Source organism: Macrobrachium nipponense, chromosome 3 (assembly GCF_015104395.2).
Source record: "Macrobrachium nipponense isolate FS-2020 chromosome 3, ASM1510439v2, whole genome shotgun sequence".
Lineage (NCBI taxonomy): Eukaryota > Metazoa > Arthropoda > Malacostraca > Decapoda > Palaemonidae > Macrobrachium > Macrobrachium nipponense.
The window spans coordinates 45,692,106-45,716,603 of NC_087202.1; the positions used below are offsets into that span (position 1 = coordinate 45,692,106).

The following is a 24,498-nucleotide window of genomic DNA, read 5'->3' on the forward strand; positions in this document are numbered from 1 at the left end:
GTATGTAGTAAAAATGAAATGTGGAAGCTTACCTTTTGAGTGAGGCAATCTCTGAAAGTGGTGACAGAGGAGGAGGACAAACGGCAGATACGTACGTACACTTAACTTTACGAAACACATAAAAAAATGTAAGGAAAACATAAACTAAACTTTACGAAACACATTAACAAAACTAACACTTAACTTTACAAAAAACTAAAATTAAAAATTTTGTTTTACTTCTTTTACTTTTTTATACTTGCTTTTTTTCTTTTTTTTTTTTTTTTTTTAATACAAAATTTCAACTTCTTCACCACTTTCAACTTTCTGTTTTTTAGTATCACTTGGTTCTTCCTTTTTGCTTACTACTCCTACTAAAGGCCTCTTTAAAAAATAACTATCCAAGGAAGATTGCTTCTGCCTACTTTTGACAATGTTTCTGAAATGACTCGGGCAAACGTCATCGAGCTGTGGAAGCATACGACCTGTGTAAGCCTTTTCGGGGTGTCTCTTTTCTACGAATGATTGCACCTTATGAAAAGCAGCTAGAGCATCCTTAATTTCTGCCGTTGTCATAGAGTCCTTGTCCTCCTCCTCGCCGCTGCTAGAGAACTCCTCTTGAACGACGTTATGTTGCATGGCCTCCAACTCCTTCAGGTCATCCGTCGTAAGCTCCTCTTGGTGCTCCTCGAGAAGGTCATTAATGTCATCCTCGTCGACGACCAGCCCCATGGACTTGCCGAGTGCAACGATCTCGTCAAGATCTGATTGCAAAACAGTTTCAGGATCGTCAACTATTTCTGTACATATTCAGATTTATTTAATAAATCGGAATATGTACAGGAAAGCTCATACTATATGAGTTTTCCTGTACATATTCCGATTTATTAATTACTTTTTAATTATCATATTTTAAATTTATTTCTTTTTCAAGACATTCGTAAAATTCCATATACAGTGGTACCTCGAGATACGAAATTAATCCGTTCCGAGACGGCCTTTGTATCAAGAGTTTTTCGTATCTTGGAACACATTTAACATGTAAAATGGCTAATCCATTCCAAGCCCTCCAAAAACACCCCAGTAAATTATATTTCCAGGCCTAAAACACATGTTCTTGGGTTACGATGGAAGAAATATGACTCCAAAAAGGCAAAATACTGTACATACATGAGTATTATTCAACTGCATATAATGTTCAACCCCATTTTTACTGCATATATTAGGACTGGCTTATGTCCCTTAGCAATAAGCCTAACCTATGTTAGTGGTTGCTACTGTAGCCTAGTCTATGATTCTGACATCTAAACCTAAGAGCTAAAAGCTTAGAATATGCCAATAAAATGTATAAATAATCAGTATGTACTCATTTCAAATAATTATTAATCAATCATTAACTATAATACACAAACAAACAAAAAACAAACCTTTCAATCGATTGTTTACATTCAGATCTTGCCCGTCTTACGAGTATGGAACGAGCGCCAAGCAATCATTTTTCCTAGCACACAGTAAGCCATAAATTGTCATTAGTATCTCTCTTCAACTAATGAAACCACCAAACAGTATAATAACCATTCATTTCTATTCCTTATTCTATCTTTACTTAACGGAGATACCGAGTTATGACAGCTATAATGAAACATGCGTAATACGTATACGTAACGTAATAATAAAACAGAAGAAGAATTCTAAAAAAATGCATATTTGTTGGCAGTCTGATTTATTTTATATTTTATGATATCTAATTCACATTTTTTTTTATTAAATGTATTGCATGTACTCATTTCAAATAATTATTAAGTAACCATTAACTATAACAAACAAACATAAAAAAGCTTCCAAACGTCTGTTTACATCCAGCATTTATGAGTATCGAACGATCGCCAAGCAATCACTTTTACACAGTAAGCCATAAATTTTCATTCTCTCTCTTCAACTACTGAAACTACCAAACAGTATAATAACCATTCATTTCTATTCTTTATTCTATCTTTACCTAATGGTTTTTTTATTAAATGTATTGCATGAATACTAAGTTTTTCAATTTACAGCAACCTTTTACCAATAGAATACTTAAAGCACAAGGGGTAGATGCTGACCAATAGGAGAGCAGGACCTTATGGGGTGACTAGCATCAGGAACCAATGGGAGAGCGGAAGGATGGTGGCGAGTTTACTCAGTTGGCGGCGCGGGAGTTTTAAAATTGTTCTCGGTGGTCCGGGCGAATCTCGGGACTTTATAGCAACAACCTTTCGTATCTTGAAAACTTTTCGTATGTAGAGCAGTAAAATTTTTCGTATTGGCTTTCGTAACTTGGATTTTTCGTAAGTTGAGCCTTTCGTATCTCGAGGTACTACTGTATTAAGGGTAGCTCATTACATGCCTTCATGATTACATAATAAGGTTAGAGCTCAGTGACCTAATGCCATAAGTGAGTATTGTCTGAAAGGATAACTTAGATATTACAGATTTTGTTTATTAGTCTGTGAGTGTTTTCCCGTAACTTTTAAATTTAAGTTGTTCATATGCTGAACAAATCTGGGTATTAACATTTAGATAAATTTTTTGGTGCCAGCTGGAAACTGGGAAAAGACAGTAAGAATGGTTTATGGAAGGAATTGGGGATATCTGGCATCTGTCACGGAGATGAGGTAGAGGGAGGCCAGGTGTAGGGGCTTTTGATAGGGACACAATTGGGGCAGAATAATGGGGGACAGATTTGGAGGTTATTCAATGAAACTCAACTTTTCCTTAACCTACTTTATTTCCTTAATATTACAGAGCAGAACTTCAGTTTCCCTTATCACTAATTCTTCAAATAACTTAACCTTTTACAATGGACTTAATACTACCATGACCACCTGAAAAACGTCAACATAATTCATAACCCTAAATGTATAATGTTTCCTCCCTAACTATCAGAAAAAACCATAACCTAATTAAATAACCCTAATCTGATTCTTCAATATGAACCTACAATCCTCCTGTCTTGATACTATCAAAAGAACCCCTTCCGATACTGAAGTTTTTCCAACTTTGGTCTTCCAGACTTCCTCAGATTGGAAGTCAGCATGTTCAATATCAACCAGTCGTATTGTTGATATCCTTCTTTTAATTGGAGAGATCAACATTAAAATTTTGTTTCTTTCCAACTGCTGTTGAACTTTATTTGTGGCAAGTGTTTCGAGATTGGCACCTTTTAGGGCTTAGCATCTTATATGGAGGAACGGGAAAAAGTGTGGTACTTATCAATGTTTTTGTACTCTCCAGTGCAGCAGCTTTTTTCCTTAACACTTCCTTGCTGTATCACTGCCTCTAGTTGTAACTACTTTTCTGTCTTAGAAAGTGATTTCTTTCTTTCAATCAGGTCAGGTTCAGGAGGAGCAAGATGTTTCTAACTATATATTCATCAAATTTAATTTGTTACTGATCCTGAGCTTTAGTTAGTATTCTGCGAATTTGCATTTTCTGGGGGTGCTCTCTCTGGCAACAATCGGTTCACTGCAAGCATAAAAAGAAAAAAGAAAATAATGTATACTCCCACAACCAGCCCATTCATAAACAACATATAATGAATAAATAATAAAAATTTCAATCACATTTAACATATAATAAATAAATAAATAAAAATTTCAATCACATTTAACATATAATGAATAAATATTAAAAATTTCAATTACATTTATGCCCTACATTCAGCCCACTACAATCCCCCTTACTAAGATAAAGGAGATCTCATTTTCATTTTTTTCTCTTTCATTTCAAAATCTCTTTTCTGGGCTCAGCTCGTGTCGCTGCGCGAAATATCCTTTAATCTATTATTTCTAGGGTAAATGTACTAAACATACCAGAGAATAAATAAAATAAAGAAAAAGGTCAGTATAACTGACTCGCTCACCCTCCAGGAGGGTGTCGGTATGAACACTAGGCGAGTGAGACCACTACCACGAGCCAAATGCCAATAGAAATCTCCCACTACAAAATCCCTCCAAGAGGGGAGCCGACCCACAGAGTGAGCAGCTCGTACTACTACTACTCCATCCCATGCTGCCGACTGCTGCGCCTCTGGTGGTCATCCTTTCAAGTTAGCGCACACGAGTCGGTTGTGATATTTTTCCTCTCTGTGTTTTTTGTGCCCTTTCGTTGGATTTTCTATTATGGAGCGTGCAGCTATCGCAGCAGCTAAGTTAAGTACTCAGTATTTACGGTTAGTTGGTTTTTTCCGGCCCTGAGACAGTATTTGCCGTTTTTTAGGTATAAATACGATCTCGGGGTCGGAAGCATGGCAGCATGGTTCTGCCTCGTGATGGGTTCGTTCTTGGTCTCCCATACCTAGAACATCCCCTTATTTATCTTCGCTCTATATGATTATCCGCTTTACTTAGGGTACGGTCTACTCAGGTTTGTCATGCATGCATGTATTTTACCTTACGTAGGCTTCTTCTATCCAGACCCTAGTCCAGGTTCTTAGTATCGGCCTCTGACTAGCTTTGAGTGGTAGACTTGCCTTCGGGTTAGTCGTACACTCCTGGATTTTTTCTCCTGCTATATTGTTTTCTTTCTTTCATTTATTTATTTATACTATGTATTTTATTATTGTTGTTAGGTTAGTTAGGCGTCTGGCTTAGCCTAGGTCCTGGCTCTTTGAGCCTATACTACCGCTCATCAGTTCGGTTGCTTCCCTATAGCATCTCTCTGATCAGTTGGTTTGGCCCAGTGGGCTTATTTGCTACCGCTTTTCAGTTCAGTATGCTTCCCGATAGCATTTCTCTGATCAGTGGTTGTCCTAGGCTTAGTTGTCGTATTTGGTCTTACCGCCTCGTGGTCACTTCGTGATCACGGGCCAGCCAGACGCCTGTCCAGTCATTCTTCCCCCCCCTCCCGCTCTTCCATAGAGTCGGGCGGGGGTGGGTCGGTCTGCCCATGCTCGCTCCACATACCCGAGCCTGCCTCCCTCTCTCCCCTCAGGCGGAGGGGCTAGGGAGTCGGGACAGACCCAGACTGGTCTCGACCTCTCCGGCTTCTCGGTCCGGCCGGTTGGTACGGAGTGGGGGGTACTGGCCTTGCCCACCCTCCGCGCTACCTTGTCGCTCCGGGCTAGCTTGAGCCTGTATGTCTTCTCGCTCTTTCCCACCTTACTAGGGCTCCTTCCTGATCGGAGTCCTGGTATCCAGCGGAAAGTTGTTTGTCCACCCAGTAGGGTGGACCGGAGCATACAGTGGGTCTCTGCTAACCTTACCGTTTTGCTGAGTTACTACACTCCGCTACGCACTGGACTTAGTCCGGTTTGCTTGTGTGTTAGGTTTAAGTTATCTATAAGTTTATCTTAAGTACCTTAAACCATCCCCCCTCCCTTACATGTCTTACCGGATCTCTCCGGGATTATAGCCTATTCAGGCGATGCAGGGAGGGGTTATGCCCAAATTTTTTCCGAGCTCCGGCATGCATCGGAGTTCTTCTGTCCTTTAGACTGTAAGTGATGTTTTTTAAGATACTCATGTGTCTTCCCACTTACAGGCCACCAACTGTGAGCATCCGGGATGTTCCGCCACACTTCAGGACCCTTGTGGACACGAAGTTTGCTGGTCCCATGCTCCATGCGCGACTCCGCTCGGGGACATCCAGGTCTGGTACCATGAGACGTGTACCATATGTTACGATCTGGTGAGCCAGCTTTTGGAAGGGGTAAGTTTTCCATCTCCAGTAGCTGCTCCGCTTCTATTTTAGCGCTTAAGTTTTCATCATTTACTTTAACTTAAGGCAATTAATTTAAGTTATACTTTAAGTTTTAGTTTTAAGTGATTCTTAAATCTAAACTACGCCTCTCTTCCAGGCTCCGGCAGTAAGGGATACCGCACTGGCTACCCTGCGGGCCTGGGTCGGCGGTTTTGGGAAAAACGCCGCCAAGGGACAGCCCTACATCCTGGAGAAGCGGTTGGCATTATTAATCTTCCCCGGAGGCAAGGCGACAGGATACGTCGACCCGGTAGAGGCGGATCCGACTATCGCCTTCATCCAACAACAGCTGGCTACCTCATTAACTGATCAGGACCAGGATATCTCTACGGATGTCGCGACCCTAGATATTAATGTTGAACCTATGGTAGGTATAGACGACCTGTTGGTCGAGGTAGGTACGGTGTACACCCAAGGGTCACCCTTGGGCGTAACTGTTTTCTTCTACTCCTTGCAACCTCTCCATCCTTCCAAGGCTTTACGGGTGACGAAATATATTCTCCTCCTGGCGCTTCAGTTAGACCTAAGGTCAAGTCTAAAGTGATGACCTTGACTAAGACGTCGTCGTCGTCTAAGAAGACGACTTCGGCTTCATCCTCCTCCCGTAAGTCTCCGGCTGGGAATCCCGGAGCAACCAGGTCTAAAGCTTCTAGCTCCGGCTCTAAGTCCTCGAGGAGTAAATCCTCCAGAGAGAGATCTCGCACTCCGGCAGAATCACCAGTTCCGCTACCGTTGGTTCCGATTCAGAGCCTCCCCTCCACCTCCGCAGTAGCTCCGGCTTTGGACTCCAATGCTGGCCTGTTGCAACAGGTGGGTGACCTGTTTGGGTCCTTAAAGAGTAGCATGGAGCAAATGATCTCTCGTCTGTCGGACAGGATTACTTCCCAGGACTCCATTATAGCCGGGCTGAGAGAAGCTCCTCTAGCCTCTCCTCCACTGTCCAACACGAGCGGATCTCAACTTCCTCCGTATGACTCACTACCTCAGTTCTCTATGAACAATCCGTGGAGAGTAGCGTCATACGCCCCCTTCCAGGACGGTCTCATCTCTATACCGGAATTTGGGACTCGAAGAATAGAGGACTTCGAGTTCTTCCCGGAAGACCTCCAGCCTCCGTTCATAGGCTACGCAAGGCTCACGCCTTCGGCTATGGTGCGGGACGATAAGGTACCTAAGGAGACAGTCCTCTACTCACGAGACCAGGCTCAGAGAGAATGGCTCAGGTGTTTAGAGGACATGGATTGTTCTAACACCAAGATACAACCGTTTAAGAGTCCCTTTACCATTTTCACAATGGATGAGAGTACCCCGCTCCCGTTCCTAACCAAGATCGCGAGGTCGACCATCCCAGCGGCCCAGAAGGGGAACCTATACCGCAGTTGTTGAAGGAAGCAGATCCCACATCTCCGTTGCTCCCCTCAGTTGGAGAATTGTGGGAAGACTTGCCGAATACATTCTCAGCTGGCAAACTCAAACCGGACTGTGCTATGGAGCAGTTTGGTGAAAAGCTACCCAGGCTCCCAGATAGCCTTATTCAGGCTGAATTTGACGCAAAATCGCGACTAGCCAGATCCATCAATTCTATGGCTATGTCTGAGGTAGCTACCATGGCTTATGGATCAGAACCGATTTTTAAGCTCATGACCAAAGCCCTGACTCAAACGGTACAGTCAGATATGTTTGAGTTTGCCACTGCTCGGACGAATTGTAGGAAGCATGTCCTACAAGAGGCAACCATCCGCCATGAACCGAATAGGTTACTCTCGTCTAGCATCTGGGGAGCAGATCTCTTCCCAGAAGCTATGGTTAAGGAGGTCCAGTCAGAGGCTACCAGGTTAAACCAGAGCCTTAAGGATCGTTGGGGCCTTACGGCTAAGAGGAGGCAAGACCTGACTCCTAAAGGTAAGGGACAAAAGAAACCCAGGCGTTTTCCAACCTTACCAGAAGAAGCAACTACGCTTTCCTCAACAAGTTCCAGCAGTACCGTTAGTGCAGACAGCCCAACCCTCCACTTCTAAAGGTCAATCACAGCCAATTTATGTGATATCCCCTCAGCCTCAGCCCTCCACCTCTTACGCCATCTCTCCAGCTTACAATCAAGCCTTCGAGAGTCAAGCTTCTCAGAAGTATGACCGCTCGGGTAAGGGAGGCAGAGGTAAGCGTTCCTTTCGAGGGAGAGGATCGGGAGGCCCCTTTAACAGGGGAAAGCACTTCAGAGGAGGCCGAGGCGGTTACCAGAACCAATGAAGAACTTCAGGTAGGAGGGAGGCTGTTTCACTTTCGCCACCGGTGGAACTTCAGCCAATGGCTCAGAGCATAGTGTCAAAAGGCCTGGGTTGGAGCTGGTTGACGAACCCACCTCCATCCAGACCTTTCCGTCAACTTCCTTCCAAGGAATTGACAGAGTACGCAGACGACCTCCTTCAAAAAGGAGCTATAGCGAGAGTCAAGAGATTAAAATTTCAAGGTCGCTTGTTCAGCGTGCCAAAGAAAGGCTCACAAAAAAGAAGGGTAATCTTAGACTTGTCCCGCTTAAACTTAGCCATCCGCTGCGACAAGTTCAAGATGCTCACGATCTCACAGGTGCGGACCTTACTTCCCCGTGGGGCCGTCACCACCTCTATCGATCTTACAGACGCTTACTATCATATCCCTATTGCAAGACACTTCCGTCCGTATCTGGGTTTCAAGATAGGAGACCAGACATTCTCCTTCAAGGTAGTTCCATTCGGACTCAACGTGGCACCCAGAGTGTTCACGAAGCTAGCGGAAGTGGTAGTGCAACAACTCAGATCGCAAGGGATTATGGTAGTAGCGTATCTCGACGATTGGTTGATCTGGGCCCCAACAGTCGAGGAATGCAACAGAGCTACTCTGAAAGTGATTCAGTTCCTGGAATATCTAGGCTTCAAGATAAACAGGACCAAATCAAGACTCACTCCAGAGTCAAACTTTCAGTGGCTGGGCATTCAATGGAATCTATCCTCCCACACTCTGTCGATTCCATCAACCAAAAGGAAAGAAATAGCAAAGTCAGTCAAGCAATTTCTAAGTCACAAACTAGCGTCAAGGAGAGCCCAGGAAAGGATCCTGGGTTCTCTCCAGTTTGCATCAGTGACAAACGTCTTAATGAAAGCCAAACTGAAAGACCTAACCAGAATCTGGCGCTCGCGAGCAAACGTCAGGTCCAGGGACAAAACTATCCTCAGTGCCTCTGATTCTAAAGAATCGACTTCGGCCGTGGGCGAGAGTCAAGAATTTATCAATGTCAGTACCCCTTCAGTTCCCTCCACCAGGGATCACCATCCACACAGACGCGTCCTTAAGCGGCTGGGGAGGGTATTCCCAGGTCAAAAAGGTTCAAGGGACTTGGTCACCTCAGTTCCGTCAGTTTCCATATAAACGTACTGGAGGCAATGGCAGTGTTCTTGACTCTAAAAAGGTTACGCCCACCCAAGTACTCCCACATAAAGCTAGTCCTGGACAGCGCAGTGGTAGTACATTGTATAAACAGAGGAGGCTCCAAGTCACGTCATCTAAATCACGTCATGATAGCCATCTTCTCCCTGGCAGACAAGTTCAGTTGGCATCTTTCCTCCACTCACATAGCTGGAGTAAGAAACGTCATAGCAGACGCCCTATCCCGATCAGTACCCCTAGATCGGAATGGTCACTGGACAACAGTTCGTTCCATTGGATCCTTCAAAGAGTCCCAGGGCTACAGGTGGATCTCTTCGCATCCCAAGCGAACCACAAACTACCGTGTTATGTAGCCCCCAACCTGGACCCTCTGGCCTATGCCACGGACGCCCTGGCTCTAGACTGGAACAAACTGGGAGAAGATTTATGTCTTCCCTCCAGTGAATCTCCTCATGAAAGTATTGAACAAACTCAGGACATTCAAGGGTCAAGTGGCTCTAGTAGCCCCAGACTGGCCGAAGAGCAACTGGTATCCTCTAATTTTGGAGCTGGGCCTTCGTCCTCTTCAGATCCCCAGTCCCAAGCTCTCCCAGTCAGTACAAATGAAGACTGTGTTCGCTTCCTCAGGGATTCTCAAAACCCTAACTTTATGGATTTCATGAAGTTTGCGGCAAAAAGAGATGCGAATATTGACCCTCAGAATATTCTATTCTTGGAATCCGATAAGAGGGATTCGACTTTGAGACAGTATGATGCTGCTGTCAAAAAGTTAGCAACCTTCCTGAGAGAATCGGATATTAGAATCATGACAGTTAATTCAGCTATATCCTTTTTCAGATCCTTATTTGAAAAAGGTTTAGCAGCTAGCACGATTACGACAAACAAGTCAGCTTTGAAAAAGATATTTCAATTTGGATTTAACATAGACTTGACGGATTCCTACTTCTCGTCTATTCCTAAGGCATGTGCTAGGCTTAGGCCTTCTGTTAGGCCTACGTCAGTTTCATGGTTCTTAAATGATGTTCTAAAACTGGCTTCCGAAACCGATAATGACACATGCTCTTTTATAATGCTCTTAAGAAAAACCCTATTCTTATTAAGCTTAGCTTCAGGAGCAAGAATTTCAGAACTGTCGGCTCTATCCAGAGACCCGGATCATATTCAGTTCCTTCCCACAGGAGAAGTCCTACTTTCTCCGGAACGTAGCTTTTTAGCAAAGAATGAAGATCCTTTGATGAGGTGGGAACCTTGGAAGGTACTACCCCTTCCACAAGATGTATCTCTTTGCCCAGTTACAACCTTACGAGCCTTTCTGTCTAGGACCTCCTCATCTTCATCGGGTCCCCTCTTTAGGAGGGAAAAGGTGGAACTTTATCCATTAAGGCATCAGGCAACAAATCCTGTACTTTATTAAGCAAGCCAATCCTGACTCTTTCCCGAAAGCACATGATGTCAGAGCAGTAGCCACCTCAATTAATTATTTCCAACATATGAACTTCGATGAGTTGAAAAAGTATACTGGATGGAAATCACCGACAGTGTTCAAACGTCACTACCTTAAGTCCTTGGAAGCTCTGAAATTCCCAGCAGTAGCAGCGGGTAACATAGTTTCCCCTGACTCTAGCTAATTTTTAGTAGAAGATTCAGTCCTCCTTTCTACCTGCCTCACCCATAAGTTCGTCTATTCCTACCTTGTTCATTTGCATTCACCTTGTGTCTTAGCTGCTTTTGTGATAGTGTAGTGGGTGCCCCTTATTGTCTGGTTAGGGACACTCACAAATGATTATAAACATTGATCTCATGGATGTTTCCCCTTATTTTTATGCTAGGGGATACATCATTTTATAATAATTACGGGTTTTGTATATTAAGTCATATACATTCCTTTATATATTATTGTTGATTGTTTTTATTAATTGCTATTATACTTTTGATACATGATGTTACACAGATGCCATTGATACATGTAAATAATTTTACCTGTATATATGTAAATTACCTTATGTTAACAAACATGATTAGATTTAAGGGTAATTTAAGCATATTTCTATTTTTATACCCCTGTGTATATGTATCTTTTAGCAATTATAGTCTATTCATATATATTTTATCTTTTATTTGAGACCTATTCTGATTTATTTTATTTTTATTTTTATTTTATTACTTTTGTTTACAATCTTGTGCTATTTCTCTGGTACGATTTCGCGCAGCGACACGAGCTGAGCCCAGAAAAGGGATTTTGACGTAAGGAAAAATCTATTTCTGGGCGATTGGCTCGTGTCGCCAGCGAAATCCCACCCTACCCATCCCTTCGCCCAAGATTGTCTGCTAACTTCAGGATGGCCACCAGAGGCGCAGCAGTCGGCAGCATGGGATGGAGTAGTAGTAGTACGAGCTGCTCACTCTGTGGGTCGGCTCCCCTCTTGGAGGGATTTTGTAGTGGGAGATTTCTATTGGCATTTGGCTCGTGGTAGTGGTCTCACTCGCCTAGTGTTCATACCGACACCCTCCTGGAGGGTGAGCGAGTCAGTTATACTGACCTTTTTCTTTATTTTATTTATTCTCTGGTATGTGTTAGTACATTTACCCTAGAAATAATAGATTAAAGGATATTTGCTGGCGACACGAGCCAATCGCCCAGAAATAGATTTTTCCTTACGTCAAAATCTCTTTCTTATCACCCATGCATACTCCAGAACTGGGCCTTGAGTTTGGGTCCATAGCCTCTCATTCACCACCCCTTCTCTTACCCTTACTCTAACTGCATTAGACTCGCTCAGCATTGTTTCATCTATTTCAACCCCACTAACACCTGACATGGCTTTTATCATCTTTCATATACTCTCACTCATCTCTGCTAGGCTCTGATTCAAGTTATCCAAAACTTCTCCACTTTCACTTTCTGCTATATCTTTCTCATTCACACTCACTTTTTCAACACTTTCACCCTAAGGAAACTTACACAAACTGCATGTATCGTTTTTCTTATGACTCGGTGTTGTTCCTGATCTATCCAAATCTTGCATATCCTTGCCCTCATTCTTTGTACTCTCCAAGTTCACTGCTTCTACATCCTTCTCAAATCCCTCAAGATCAAACAGCACATCACCCGTACTTTTTCCAGACAGCCTAGTAATTGTACCCTCTTTTTTTGAGGCCAGTTGCCTCTTCTTGGAGCAAAACTTTACACTGATTAGACCTAGTAAAAGACAGGATGGTTAATTTTACACAGGAGTGGTCAGAATTTTCTTCCATCAATAAAAAATGGTTTGCAATTCTCATATGTATACTTGGAACACAATCCTACTTCAATTTTTTCAATACTTGATTGAATGATGGATGACTCTAAAGATGTAATTTAGGTTTCATACAATGTTTTTATTTTCTAAGTTTCATATAATGTTCTTGTTTCCTTTGATTCATATTTTGTTCATTTTTTACTTAGAAATAATGTATACCTCTGTAAATAATCAGATTGTACTAAGTGGAATGATTATACTTGGTTCTTTTACTACTTTTTAGTTGTCTTCTGGAGAAATGCGAATTCACCAACTAACAGCATTGTTACATGAATCAGAAGCAGAAAATGCCAAGTTAGCACAACTTTCAGATGCACTTAAAGAAGAAATTAGAAGGTCCTCACGCAATGAAAGTAGAGAAAAACACATGGAGAACATGGAGTACATGAAGAACATTATATTGAAGGTAAGTCCAGGTTTGTTTAAAAGGTAGCATTTTAGAATAGTATTACTAGCAGTGACCTTCAGACTTAATGTTCCCAATAAAGGCTTTTTTAAATTTTTTTTCTGCAACCTACATGAAAATTATTTTCAGTCTTGATGAAACTTATTAAAAGCTATACTTCTACTGATATTGTCATTCTGTTCTCCTGCATAACTTACAATTCAAAATGGCACTTGAATTTGAAAATTAATATGCTTAAATTGATATGTATCAGGACCTTTTTATGTTGTGAGTCAGTCTTTTGGCTTATAATAATGCCTGTAATACAGCCATGGAAGTAAATACTGGTATATGTACTTTAGAACTAGTTCTTAACCGTAGGGTCACGACCCAGGGTTGCCAAACCATTTCAATGGGTTCCCAAGGGTTATAACTTTATGGTCTTATCATTTCCCCAATGGTATTCTTATTATAATCATTATTATTAGAGAAAGTTTGGGTTTTCTTTACGCTAGGTAATGCTCATATATCGTTGTTATGCATATGTGCTACTTGCATTAATAAAAATCTATGCTTGTAATTTTTGTTTCTGAACACATTTTCATAAGCAAAATTATATAAAAAGAAAATGTTTATGAGGTTATAGGTCACCATGGTTAATTTGGACAAGATTTTGGGTACTAACTTTCATGAAAGGTTAAGCATCACAGCTTTAGAAGGATCACATACATATAAGGCTTAGGTAAGTGAGCATTTTAGGAGCTGGGTGTCCTTATTTCATTATTTTTCTGTCTCAATTTTGAACTGTGAGTTCAAATTTCAGAACATTCAGTATTGTTCTTGACAAATTTGAATACCACAAAGCTTTCCATCTAGTTGAATACCAGTTATTAGCTTTAGTTGGAGTCGTTTCATTTCAACTGGAAATATGTTTGTACTTGACATTTTATCAAAAGAAAATATTATGGAATCATAAATTTAAGATTCTTGTATGTGATCAGTCCTTTGTCACTTTCAATCAAGATATATGGTATGATCCCCCTTTGTTTGTTTCGAAAATCCTACAAAGTTTCATTTTAAGAGGCAGGTTTGTCTTTCTTTTGTGACTTTGGGTGAGCTTGATACGAGCTATTTTGCCTGGTATTGTATCCTAATTGTCAATTTGTATTCATCATTCAGTGATCTTGTGGAAACTGAAAACAGAGCACAAATATTCCACTTAAACATATCAAGTGAAATTTTAAGCTAGCAAAAAAAAATGTTTGCAAGGAAAGATCAGATGATACGGAAAGGATGGTAAATCAAATAAAAGTTAAATAAATAACCTGAACTTACTGTTAGAAATAGGACCAGGTACCAAAGTAAATGTCGTCTTATAGACAATATTAATCTCTGTATATATGCTTAGTTAAAGTATTTATATTATTGTTATCGTCATTGGCTTGCGGCTACAAAATTGAATGACCTTATATGAAAAAACAAAGAGGAATATAGCAGTAAAAGTAAATACAAATCTCAAAATGGAAGACAATTTAGAAGTAAATAGTTGATATGACATAGAAAGTCAAGATTTGTATTAAAGGGACAAAAAACCCTCAGCTACAAAGGTGCTATTTGAGCTGTTTGGTTTGCTGTTAATATTCACTGTAGATCAATATTAGGGTACTAAAGCATTGCATATACAGTATTATATAACTTTGATCCTTGATCCCTGGTCTGGGTGTGTTAGATAATGTAGATTTCAAGTTAAGGATGATTTGGGTAACTGAGGGATTGCTTTAATGACGATATTTGTACTGTGTAAGTACTGATTTTTACATGAGACCTCATATTTCCACTGTAGTAGCTATATCTTTCACTTAATTAGTATTTACAGTATCTAAGGTGAGACAGTTTCAGTACTTTACTAATGATGAAATTAAACTTATAGTTTTTGGTGATGAAACATGGAGAAGAGCGTAAGCACATGGTACCAGTTTTGAAAACAGTCCTCCAGCTGTCTCCTCAAGAAACTGCTGACCTTGAACATTTTGCTATTGGTAAGTTTTAATTTTGGTTACAGTTTATACCAGGTTTATCACTTGAACCCATTGCTATTTTACGTAAATGTGACAAATTAAAATAGAGGTAGAGGGTTATGATGTAATGGTACCATATTTCGTTTAGTTCTGAAATGCCATTTATAGAGTAGGGGAGGTAAGAGCTTGTTGTATGTGTCCTATGAAACAGTTAGTTAGTCGGAAAAATTGTTTCGTACAGATGCAGGCTTCACTTTTGTTCATACTGCTATTGGTGATATTTACAGGTGGAGATGAAGGAGGAAGCGCTCAAGGCTGGGGAAGTTATCTTCATCTGTGGTCTACTAGATAATGAAATCTTAGCGTTGATTTTCCAGTAGAAAATAACATTCATTATTATTTCTGTCCTGTAGAAATTGTGTTATTTTCTTAACTAAGGATGTCATAGTGAATACATTGTATTATACAACATATTTCTTTGTATAGGTGTTATATAAAAATGTGTCCATAAGAGAGTACTTAGAATTACCGGAAGATGCTGAAGCAGTCATTCATGAAAGAGTTTGTGAATATAAAAATATATATTAAACTCTTGGGGTTACTTTTGCTTAAAAGCAAGTTTTCCTATAAATTTTTGAGGGTGTTTATCCATAAAGATCCCATGGTTAGTAATACCAATTTTAACTGTAGCCTTGCTAACCCATTTTTTCTGTATGTGAGCAAATTATTATAGTGTCTCTAATTGATGGTAATGAACACTGTTTAGGCTAAAGCTATTTCCCAAAGAAATGTTAGTTGAAACATACTTTTGAAACTAGATTTTGTGATTAAAGTTTGCATTTTTGGAAAGTTGAAGTATGTATTCGTTCATGAGTAATATGTAAGATGTTACTCTCTTGAGTTGCCGAATTAATTTTTTTTTTTTTATCATTGTAAGCCATTTGTAGTTTTTTTCACATGCTAGAGTGTTTCATCATTTTGCACTGAAGTCAGGTTGACTTGGATCTTTTGCCTCCCATCTTGAAAGCTTTGCACCAGAACACAATATTTTTTCATATCCACGTTACCTTAAAACATAGACCTTGGGTCGGCTCCCCGTATTTAGGGTCTTTTGATGAGGAAAAGGCTAATTGGAGGGGTTGCTGTGGTAGTGTTTAACACTCGCCCCAGTTTTATATTACCGACACCTTTTATATAGGTGAGCGAGTCAGAGGCTTCTGACATGTCCAATTTAGCAGTTCTCTGGTATTATAGCAATATTTTACTAGAAATAGTGCTAAAGCAGACATATTTCACTGGGCGACACGGCTTCCTCGCCCAGAAATAGATTTTTCCTACGTCAAAATCCCTTTTTTATCTCAGTTGCTGATATTGCCACCACCTCTCACATTAGATTTGGAAGATCACCAGTCAGGTGAATTGCTAATTACAATGACTTTTTTTCTTTCTTTTTTTTTACTGCTTAGCTATGGAAAACTTTCCAATTTCCATTTTCCCCAAGTTTTTCTTCCAAATGAGAGGTTTATTTTGTCTTCCAAAGTATGCTTTCATCTTTTTTTTCACCATATTTTCATATGCTTTTGAGCTTGGGATTTTCAAAAATTCTGTTTCCAGTTTCTTTGGTTTTCATAATAAAATCTAGATATGAAAATTTATCCTTCAAATATGCACAAGATATGATAATTTTATGAATGATATGTAAAATTTTGAGTTTTTCTTAGGATTTTTCTTATTCAGTAGAAAAATTCACTAAGCAGGAGGAGGAACCCACAATAACAGTCCATTTGTATCTCTCATATTTTCAGTTACTTTCCAACTATGCTTTATTCTGTTTTATTCAAAGAAAAAAGGTTAAGATACATTTGCATTTTAGTTAAATTCAATTAAGGACTGAATCACAAATGTATGCACATATATCTTCACTTTTCCAGTAGTGAGAACATGCATACCACAATCAATAAGATTATGGACATACTCAATATAAGCATTCATTATGGATTTTTATAATTGTTCTAAAAGCCTAGTGGTCAGTAATTTAATAACCAGTATCTAACTTAATGTTTAGAAGCCATACCACAAGGTAAACAAGAACAGCTTGCTGTACAGCAATGTGAAAACATTCGAATACATTATTACCTAATGGTTTCAAGAAGGGAATATATCTTGAGGCATCAGATGCCTTTATTTTACCTTATTTTATTATCGCCGCAAATTAAAATTGTAGCTATCAGTGAGAAGTCAGACTGCTAACATGAAAAAACGAGATAATCCTGAGTTCATATTCTTTGGCTTTAATATAAGCATTCAGTCAGGATGAAAGCCAGGTTCTGGGCTGACAGGTCCAAATAGTTCTAATAATGCCTGTTTATGCATAATTGTGAGTACGTATGTGTTTTGCACAACAGCTAATTATTTGGGTGATTGTATTATTGTATATTTCTGCATGTAAGATGACCTTTAAATCCAAAAAATCACCCCTAAAAATTGGGGGTCATCCTGTACTACAATTCTAAAAACCAAACCTTGAATTCTCAGATGTGTATTGGTAGGCTAGCGTGGGCCTCAGTGTGACAACCACCAACATACGTGAAGATTCACATTATGAAATAAACTGGTAATAAAGGTAATAATTTTCACCTTATATATTATTGGCATATCTTCATAAGAAATGGCCTATTTGAGGAATAATTCTACATCAATAAAAACAACTTTTAGCTATACGCTCCCAGCTGAGAAATCGTAAACATTTCAGATAATTTCAATGGTAGGGTAATTATGGTAGTAATAATATTTAGGATAATGCATGATATTCATTTAGCATTAAAAGTTTCTCATACATATTACAAGATTCATCACATATGCCACCATCATAGGGATTCCAGTCAGGTTCTGGTGAGTTGACTTTGGCTTCTTCATCGCTTTCATACAAATCATCATCAGTACAATCAGTAGCATTTTTTAGTGATTTTATGACACTTTCTATTTCCACATTCTGTCATGCTTTTATAACAAAATTGCAGCAAACATCAAGTGAGGCAGCATGCAAAGCTGTTTGTAACTGTTGAGAATAATTCAGCCATATGAACGATAATTGTGTACAATAATTATCATTCATTATTGTCTTGTTGTTAGCAGCAGTTTGAGAATGGCGATGAAACATAAACAAAACAGTGGTTTCCATTTTATGCAACACATGTATGAAAAACATGATGTAGAATTGGCGTTGTTAAACCCGGCTTAGTTACCCTATGAAAGAAATGTATCTCTGAATTAAGTTCCATTTGGCAACTAAACACAGTGATGGTATCAGTAAAATGAGATTAGCTGATTATTTTAAGACTGTAAACAAAACTAGAATGCAAATAGCACATCATCACTCTGTTCGTGTATCCTTCTTCTTCTTCCCAGCTGGTTCCCATTTTTATATGGGGTCGCTGTTTCATTGAGCCGTTACCATCTATTTCTAACCTGTGCTTCTACCTCATCAATTCTCTTCTCATGTAAGTCTCCTCTCACACAGTCCTTCCATCTCTTCTTCTTCTTCCTTGAACCTCCATCCCCATAGTATGTCTCCCAGCGTGGTCCTCATCTGTCCTCAACAGGTGTCCATACCATTTCAGATCTCAGCCTCCCCTCCTGCACTTTCTTTGATACTTCCACTACCTTAGTCGACCCCCTTATGTAGTAATTTCTGATCCTATCCTCTCTTGTCACCCCAGACATCCACCTGAGCATTCTCCAGACATCCACCTGAGCATTCTCATTTCTGCCACATCCATCTTCTTCTCCTCTGTCTTTCTCATGCTTGCTGTTTCCGTACCATACAATATTGCTGTTCTTACCACCGCTTTTGAAATTTTCCTTTTAACCTCAGCGCTACTCTTTTGTCACAAAGAACTCCAGAGGCTGCTCTCCAGTTGTTCTAGCCAGCCTGTACCCAGTGTTTTACTTCTTCTTCAATACTTCCTCCAGCGTTAACAAAGGATCCCAAATACTTAAACTTATCAACTCTCTTTATTTGTTCTCCACCAAGCTGAATACTTTCTCTATCATCTCCCTCATTGATGGTACTCATATATTCTGTCTTAGATCTACTTATTCTCATTCCTCTGTCCTCCAGTACTTCTCTGGCACCATCTTCTCCCTCAGACTCCTCCATATCTCTTGTCTCGGGACTTGGTCATAAGCCTTTTCTCTGTTCATATATTGTAATACAATAATACATGCAATATGATTAGATACCGTAAAACAAGTTTTATTAAAATGATTGTTTTTTCAATACAACTGTTATTCGAATTTTGCATGTGGATACCCATCAGTGTAACAACCTAACTGAGGCAATAGTCTCTCTCTCTCTCTCTCTCTCTCTCTCTCTCTCTCTCTCTCTCTCTCTCTCTCTCTCTCTCAAACTGTAATACTAATGATACTCCTCCATCCTCCACAAAAAAATTATTCCAGTTTTTAGAATTCTGGATGAAGGGATTAAAAACCTGTACTGACACAAACAAGTAGATTGAGAAACAGCTGATTGCTGACATCATTTACTCTAACTGTTGAGCATTTATTAAGAGCTCCATTAAGTTGTCAAGTTGTTAAACCCTGCTGATTCTCAATGGTGGCTACCATAAGTAAAAATAATAGACATTTTTGTTCACCCTTCATGCAGTGGAGATCTCAGGAAAGAATACTAGTAAATTAAAGAGGTAGGCTATAGCTGAAGCTGAATAAAACGAATAACGGCCAGGTGAAAATGTTGTTTGGAACTGGAGAAATTGCACCTGATGCCGCCTATATAATGAAGTAATATGCACATATTTTCAACCAAATTTTGTTAATTTTACGAGAAAAGGTATCTCCGAATTATATCTCTTCTAGCAACTAATGGCAATGAAGATGTCGATAATACTCAATCAGCTGAGATTTTGAGAATATAGGCAATATCAAATGCAAATGGTGTACATGACGTTTAAATTCTGTATTACGTACAATGATAATAGTACTATGTAATAGTAATTCTGTAATTGGATACAACAAGCAAAACTACCTTTTTTAAGTCGTCATTATTATAAATATAGATGTACAGTTTAATTTAAAATTTTTGCAAATAATCACTTTTCTCCAAAAACATTTTGGTTTTGTGATTTAGAAGTCATCTTATACTAGATACAAGATAAATTCATGAAAATTTACCATGATTCTTTACCTCGCTGTATTTAAAGGTTGTCTTACACACAGAATTATTCAGTAAGTCATTAAGTTTTTCAAGGAAACATTGTGAAACCAAAAGACCTAGTTGAGGCCTAGTGCTTGGCCTTGAGTCATTTCATATTAAGCTTTTAACCCGAAGAAATATCATAAAAGATCCAATTGTAATAATTTTGCACAGGATTAATCATATACGAAAAAACAAAAATTTATATGTGGAAAGGATTTGAAGATTGTTGGGTCTAAAGAAGGCATTAGCACATGTTTAGTGGTATAAATGAAGCAAGTTTTTTCCTTTAGAGGTTGTAAATTATACAAACCTGTAGATATTAAAATTTGCAAATAAATGAGAGATATTTTTATGGGCAGTAGAAATATAAAGCATATTTACTGAATTCATTCTACTGTATAGCTTATCACATGTATATTCTCAAGTTATGAGGTGATCCATGAAGCGATATGCATCATTTCTTGAAGAGTAATTGAATTAAAGGACTGTGATTAACTTATTTATTTGCATGGTGCTTTACATGTATGTAGCGCACACTTTTTAAAATTCTTTTAACTGACCTTTCTTTCTTCTGCCATGCTGAACTTTTATTTGTACATAATCCTCATAAAATTGTACAGTATTTAAAAGTGATTTATGATTTGTAAGTAGTAACTGGTTTTAAATTCATTAAAATTTATGAAAGTTATTAGTAATAAATATATTTTTAATCAATATGCAGTTCAGTAACTGCTATACAGTAATTTTCCCATTATTCACTTTTTTTTTTAATAAATGGGTGTAGTTTTGAAACTAATGCCCATTGTAGGGTTAAAGAATAACCGATAAGAACTTACATAGAAAACATAGTTTGCTTCTACACATCATAGACTATTTTCCCATGTAGAGATTGTGGACATTAGGCACAATATAACAAGTTTTTTCAGAAACAAAACCTGCTTCCATCAGTATTTCTTAAGTTTTAAATTGTTTTCTTCCCAAAAAGTCTTTTATCTTGAAAAAGTAAAAGTCACTCATGGATAAGTCCAGTCTGTAAGGTGGATAATGCAAAACTTCCCATCTGAAGCTTAAAGGTTTTATTACAGGCTTTGCATTGCAATGGAGTAGGCCTCTCCTGTGATTCTTAATGGCCTATAACAATCACTTCAGGATTGCACAATATGTTGGTTTACTGTCGGTCCTTGGGACATACGTAACTCAACATGAGTAGAAGGAAGGATTTGTGAATGCGACGACAGCTGTGGTATATGGTGAGGGAATCCAAAATAGTCACATAGTATGACAAGTTCCTTAATATTCAGGGTAACTACACGAAATTAGTCTATGATGTATAGAGATGTAAAATAAAAAATTTTCATAGATGTCACTTATTGTTTTTTAATCCTAATTGGTGCTAGTTTCAGAAATAACCTTGTTCTTATATAGAAATGCAGGACTGCACATATATAGGTTGTACAGTGTTCCCCCTGTATTTGCAGGGGATGCGTACCAGACACCCCCCCCCCCCCCCCCCCCAAGAATAGTTGAAACCCACTTTAAAATTGTTTAAGACTGTATTTTCTTAGTTAAAACTCGAGAAAAACCCACTAAAAATGTTAAACTTGGTTTGTTTAATAGTTTTATCATGAAAAGTCAAGTTTATTTGCAGATATTTGCAAATATTTCTCAGAAAAATACCACGAATACACAAATTTCCCACAAATAAGGGGTAGATAATGTCCATAGAGAAATCCGCGAATACCTGAGTCTGCAAATACCGAGAACACAAATACTGGGGAAACACTGTATGCTGTCCTTTAAATATACAACATAACTATGAAGTGGGTTGTGAATGTGTTTGCAGTGCTTTTATGAACTGTGAAATGGAAACTTAACATAGTCATGCATTAGTAATTGTAGTGTTTCATACCCTCTGATTTGTCCCCTAACTTCACTTGAGCCTTTACTCTGGCCATCTTGGAATAGCTTATTTAATTGTAAAACCTTGGGAAGGGTCTTTGTTTCCAATTGTGAAAATATTATAATTATGAGTGATAAAAATCTTGTTTGAAGTTGTGATTTTTCAGATGAGTGAGAATGGTATCTCTGATAGACATAAGAAAGGTTATCTGTTAAAACTTAATTGTCTTGCAGGAAAGGTTTGATGGAAAGGTAAATAAATCAAAATGACTGATCATTTGTTAGTTTGATGGAAAGGTAAATAAATCAAAATGACTGATCATTTGTTATTTCTCTCAAATACAGTAGTCATAATAAGGTTAGTGTAGATTTTATGGAATGCCACCCCATGCACTTAGAATTATGTACAGTGTATTTTAAATAGGTAGTTGAGGTATGTTAAGAGGTATGTGTATTAAAATTTCGCTGATGGTTGACACTCGTCATTTCTGTATTTCATGTTTTGGATATGAATTGAGACTTATTACCTTAACACCTCTTTTAAAATGAATGTAAATATTACCAGGATTTTTCATAACAATTATAGTTTTGAATCCTAGGCTGTTTCATCATCATTGTGATATCCTTATTGCTGATATGTGCGGTCCAAAATAAAAAAAGGGGTTGAAAAAACAGGCATAAGTTAAATGGGTGCAGAGAAAAAGAGTGCACAAGATAGAAAAATGGAAAGAACTCATTTCGTGTTGAACTTTTTAAAGGGAAATTCTGATGAAAAGCAGTCATGACAATGATTGATGTCTTGGTGCTAACATGTTCATATATTATGCTTGATAATGGATTTATCTTTAGAAATGCCATTTCAGGTTGGCATGTACAATAAGACAGCTTCCTTGGAAAACCATTGAGATACGCAAATCTTAAATGTTGAGCTGATGTTTGAATATTTGTAGACCTGAAGAATAGTCAAGTCACCACAAACAGGACATCCCCATAGTTTCAGCTTATATCTTGTGCCACAGGTTTTATCCTTACATAGCTTTTGTAAAAGCATTCTGATGTCTGGTAAGTTGTGCGTGAAATTGTATGAGTGGTAGTTTGTGTTCAATTTGCTGTGCATTGGTGGCAACCTTAAACTAGCATTTATCCCTTGTCCCACAGATTGTATAGGCTACCTAGGGTTTCCTAATCACTACATCCCATAGTAAAACCCTCTTCTGTACATTTCCAAAATAGAGTATATAGTATTCCTCTCAAGCTGGAGTTTCCCAGGATCATCTTTAATACAGAATTGCTCTAAGGAGTAGTTTCCTTATTCCCAACAATTGTAATAATCAACTTAACCGCTGCTGGAAGAGATTTCATTTTTCTACCTGTAGAATGTTTCCATTTACTACTTATTTTACAAGCATCAGCATCCACATTCTGCTTCAGTTTCAAGCATCAGAGGATTGTAAAACTGGGAAGGTGTTCCTGGCAGTGTTACTGATATCATTCATAAGTTCAGTGTTATGCACCACTGCCTTATTTTTTTTATTTACATTACTGCTTATGTATGTAGAAACTGTAATTTACCTCTTTATCTTTCTTACTAATGGGTGTTTTTTAAATTGCTTGGAAAACAAATGGAATTAGAGGTTCAGTATACGTATTTCATAAGGGTTATGATGGATGGTCAGAGAAGAGGGAAGAGAGTAGCTGCAATCTGAATGAAATAAGAAATGGCAGGGAGATGTGGTGTCCATTGGCTAGAAAAGAAGACAGGGATGAGGAACTATTAAGTCAGAAAAACAGTAAATATGCAAGTTGTAGGAAAGCCCTTAAAATCATGAAGACCTTGACAAAATGGGAATTGAGGTAAGTCATGCAGAGTACAGAGGATATGGGAAAGAACTCATTTTTTTTCTTAACTCATTAAGAGAAGTGGTGTAAATATAATGATGACAGTTCCATGAGGATGTTTTCCCATTTTGGATAGTAACATCCAATGGATTTTTCACTTCTTTTAGCATGTCTTCAATCCAGGTTCCTCATCTCCTTTCTTTCATTTTTTCTGCCTTTGCAGTTCTCTCTTTTCCATACCTTTAAATTTTTTAAAGTGGACATTCTTTGAAAATGAACAATAATAGATAAAGCTGTCTGAATGAAAAAAAATAATGTGTGCTAGGCATTAAGTAGTTCATCTCTTCCTCCAGCCCTGTTTATGAGCCCTTTGAAAGTTTAGAATTTCAACAAGTTGTGTTGTTTTCTGCTATTCCATTTTCACCTGCCGTCTGTGGTATCTTCAAACTTAGCTGTCCAGTTAGTTTAATTGAAAAAATTGTATAGGCAAGCCATATGAAATTCTAGAAATGAGACTCAGTGGTAAACCTCTGGAGTTTTTTTTTTCTCCCAGCTTTGAACTCAAAGAGTTCCATTTAACATTGATAATTTTGGATTAATATTTGTGAATTTTTCCACTTTTGTAAAAATTTTCCAAGTCTAATAAATAAGAAAACATATGGCAACAAAAAGAATCTCGGACAAACAAAGCAACTGGCTTGGAAG

General features: G+C 38.5%; 1 protein-coding gene across 2 annotated transcripts in view; it reads left to right on the forward strand.

The window, feature by feature from the left end:
* Positions 1–22,552, forward strand: part of LOC135221729 (GRIP and coiled-coil domain-containing protein 2-like) — a 69,012-nt gene extending 46,460 nt beyond the window's left edge. The window contains exons 6-8 of one of the 2 annotated variants that reach the window (XM_064259520.1): positions 12,661–12,843; positions 14,753–14,861; positions 15,128–22,552. In XM_064259520.1, the coding sequence (XP_064115590.1) occupies positions 12,661–12,843; positions 14,753–14,861; positions 15,128–15,192 (357 nt within the window). In that variant the 3' untranslated portion in view covers positions 15,193–22,552. The remainder of the gene's footprint in view (positions 1–12,660; positions 12,844–14,752; positions 14,862–15,127) is intronic. The other variant, XM_064259521.1, reaches the window with a different exon arrangement.
* The last annotated feature ends 1,946 nt before the right edge of the window (positions 22,553–24,498 follow it).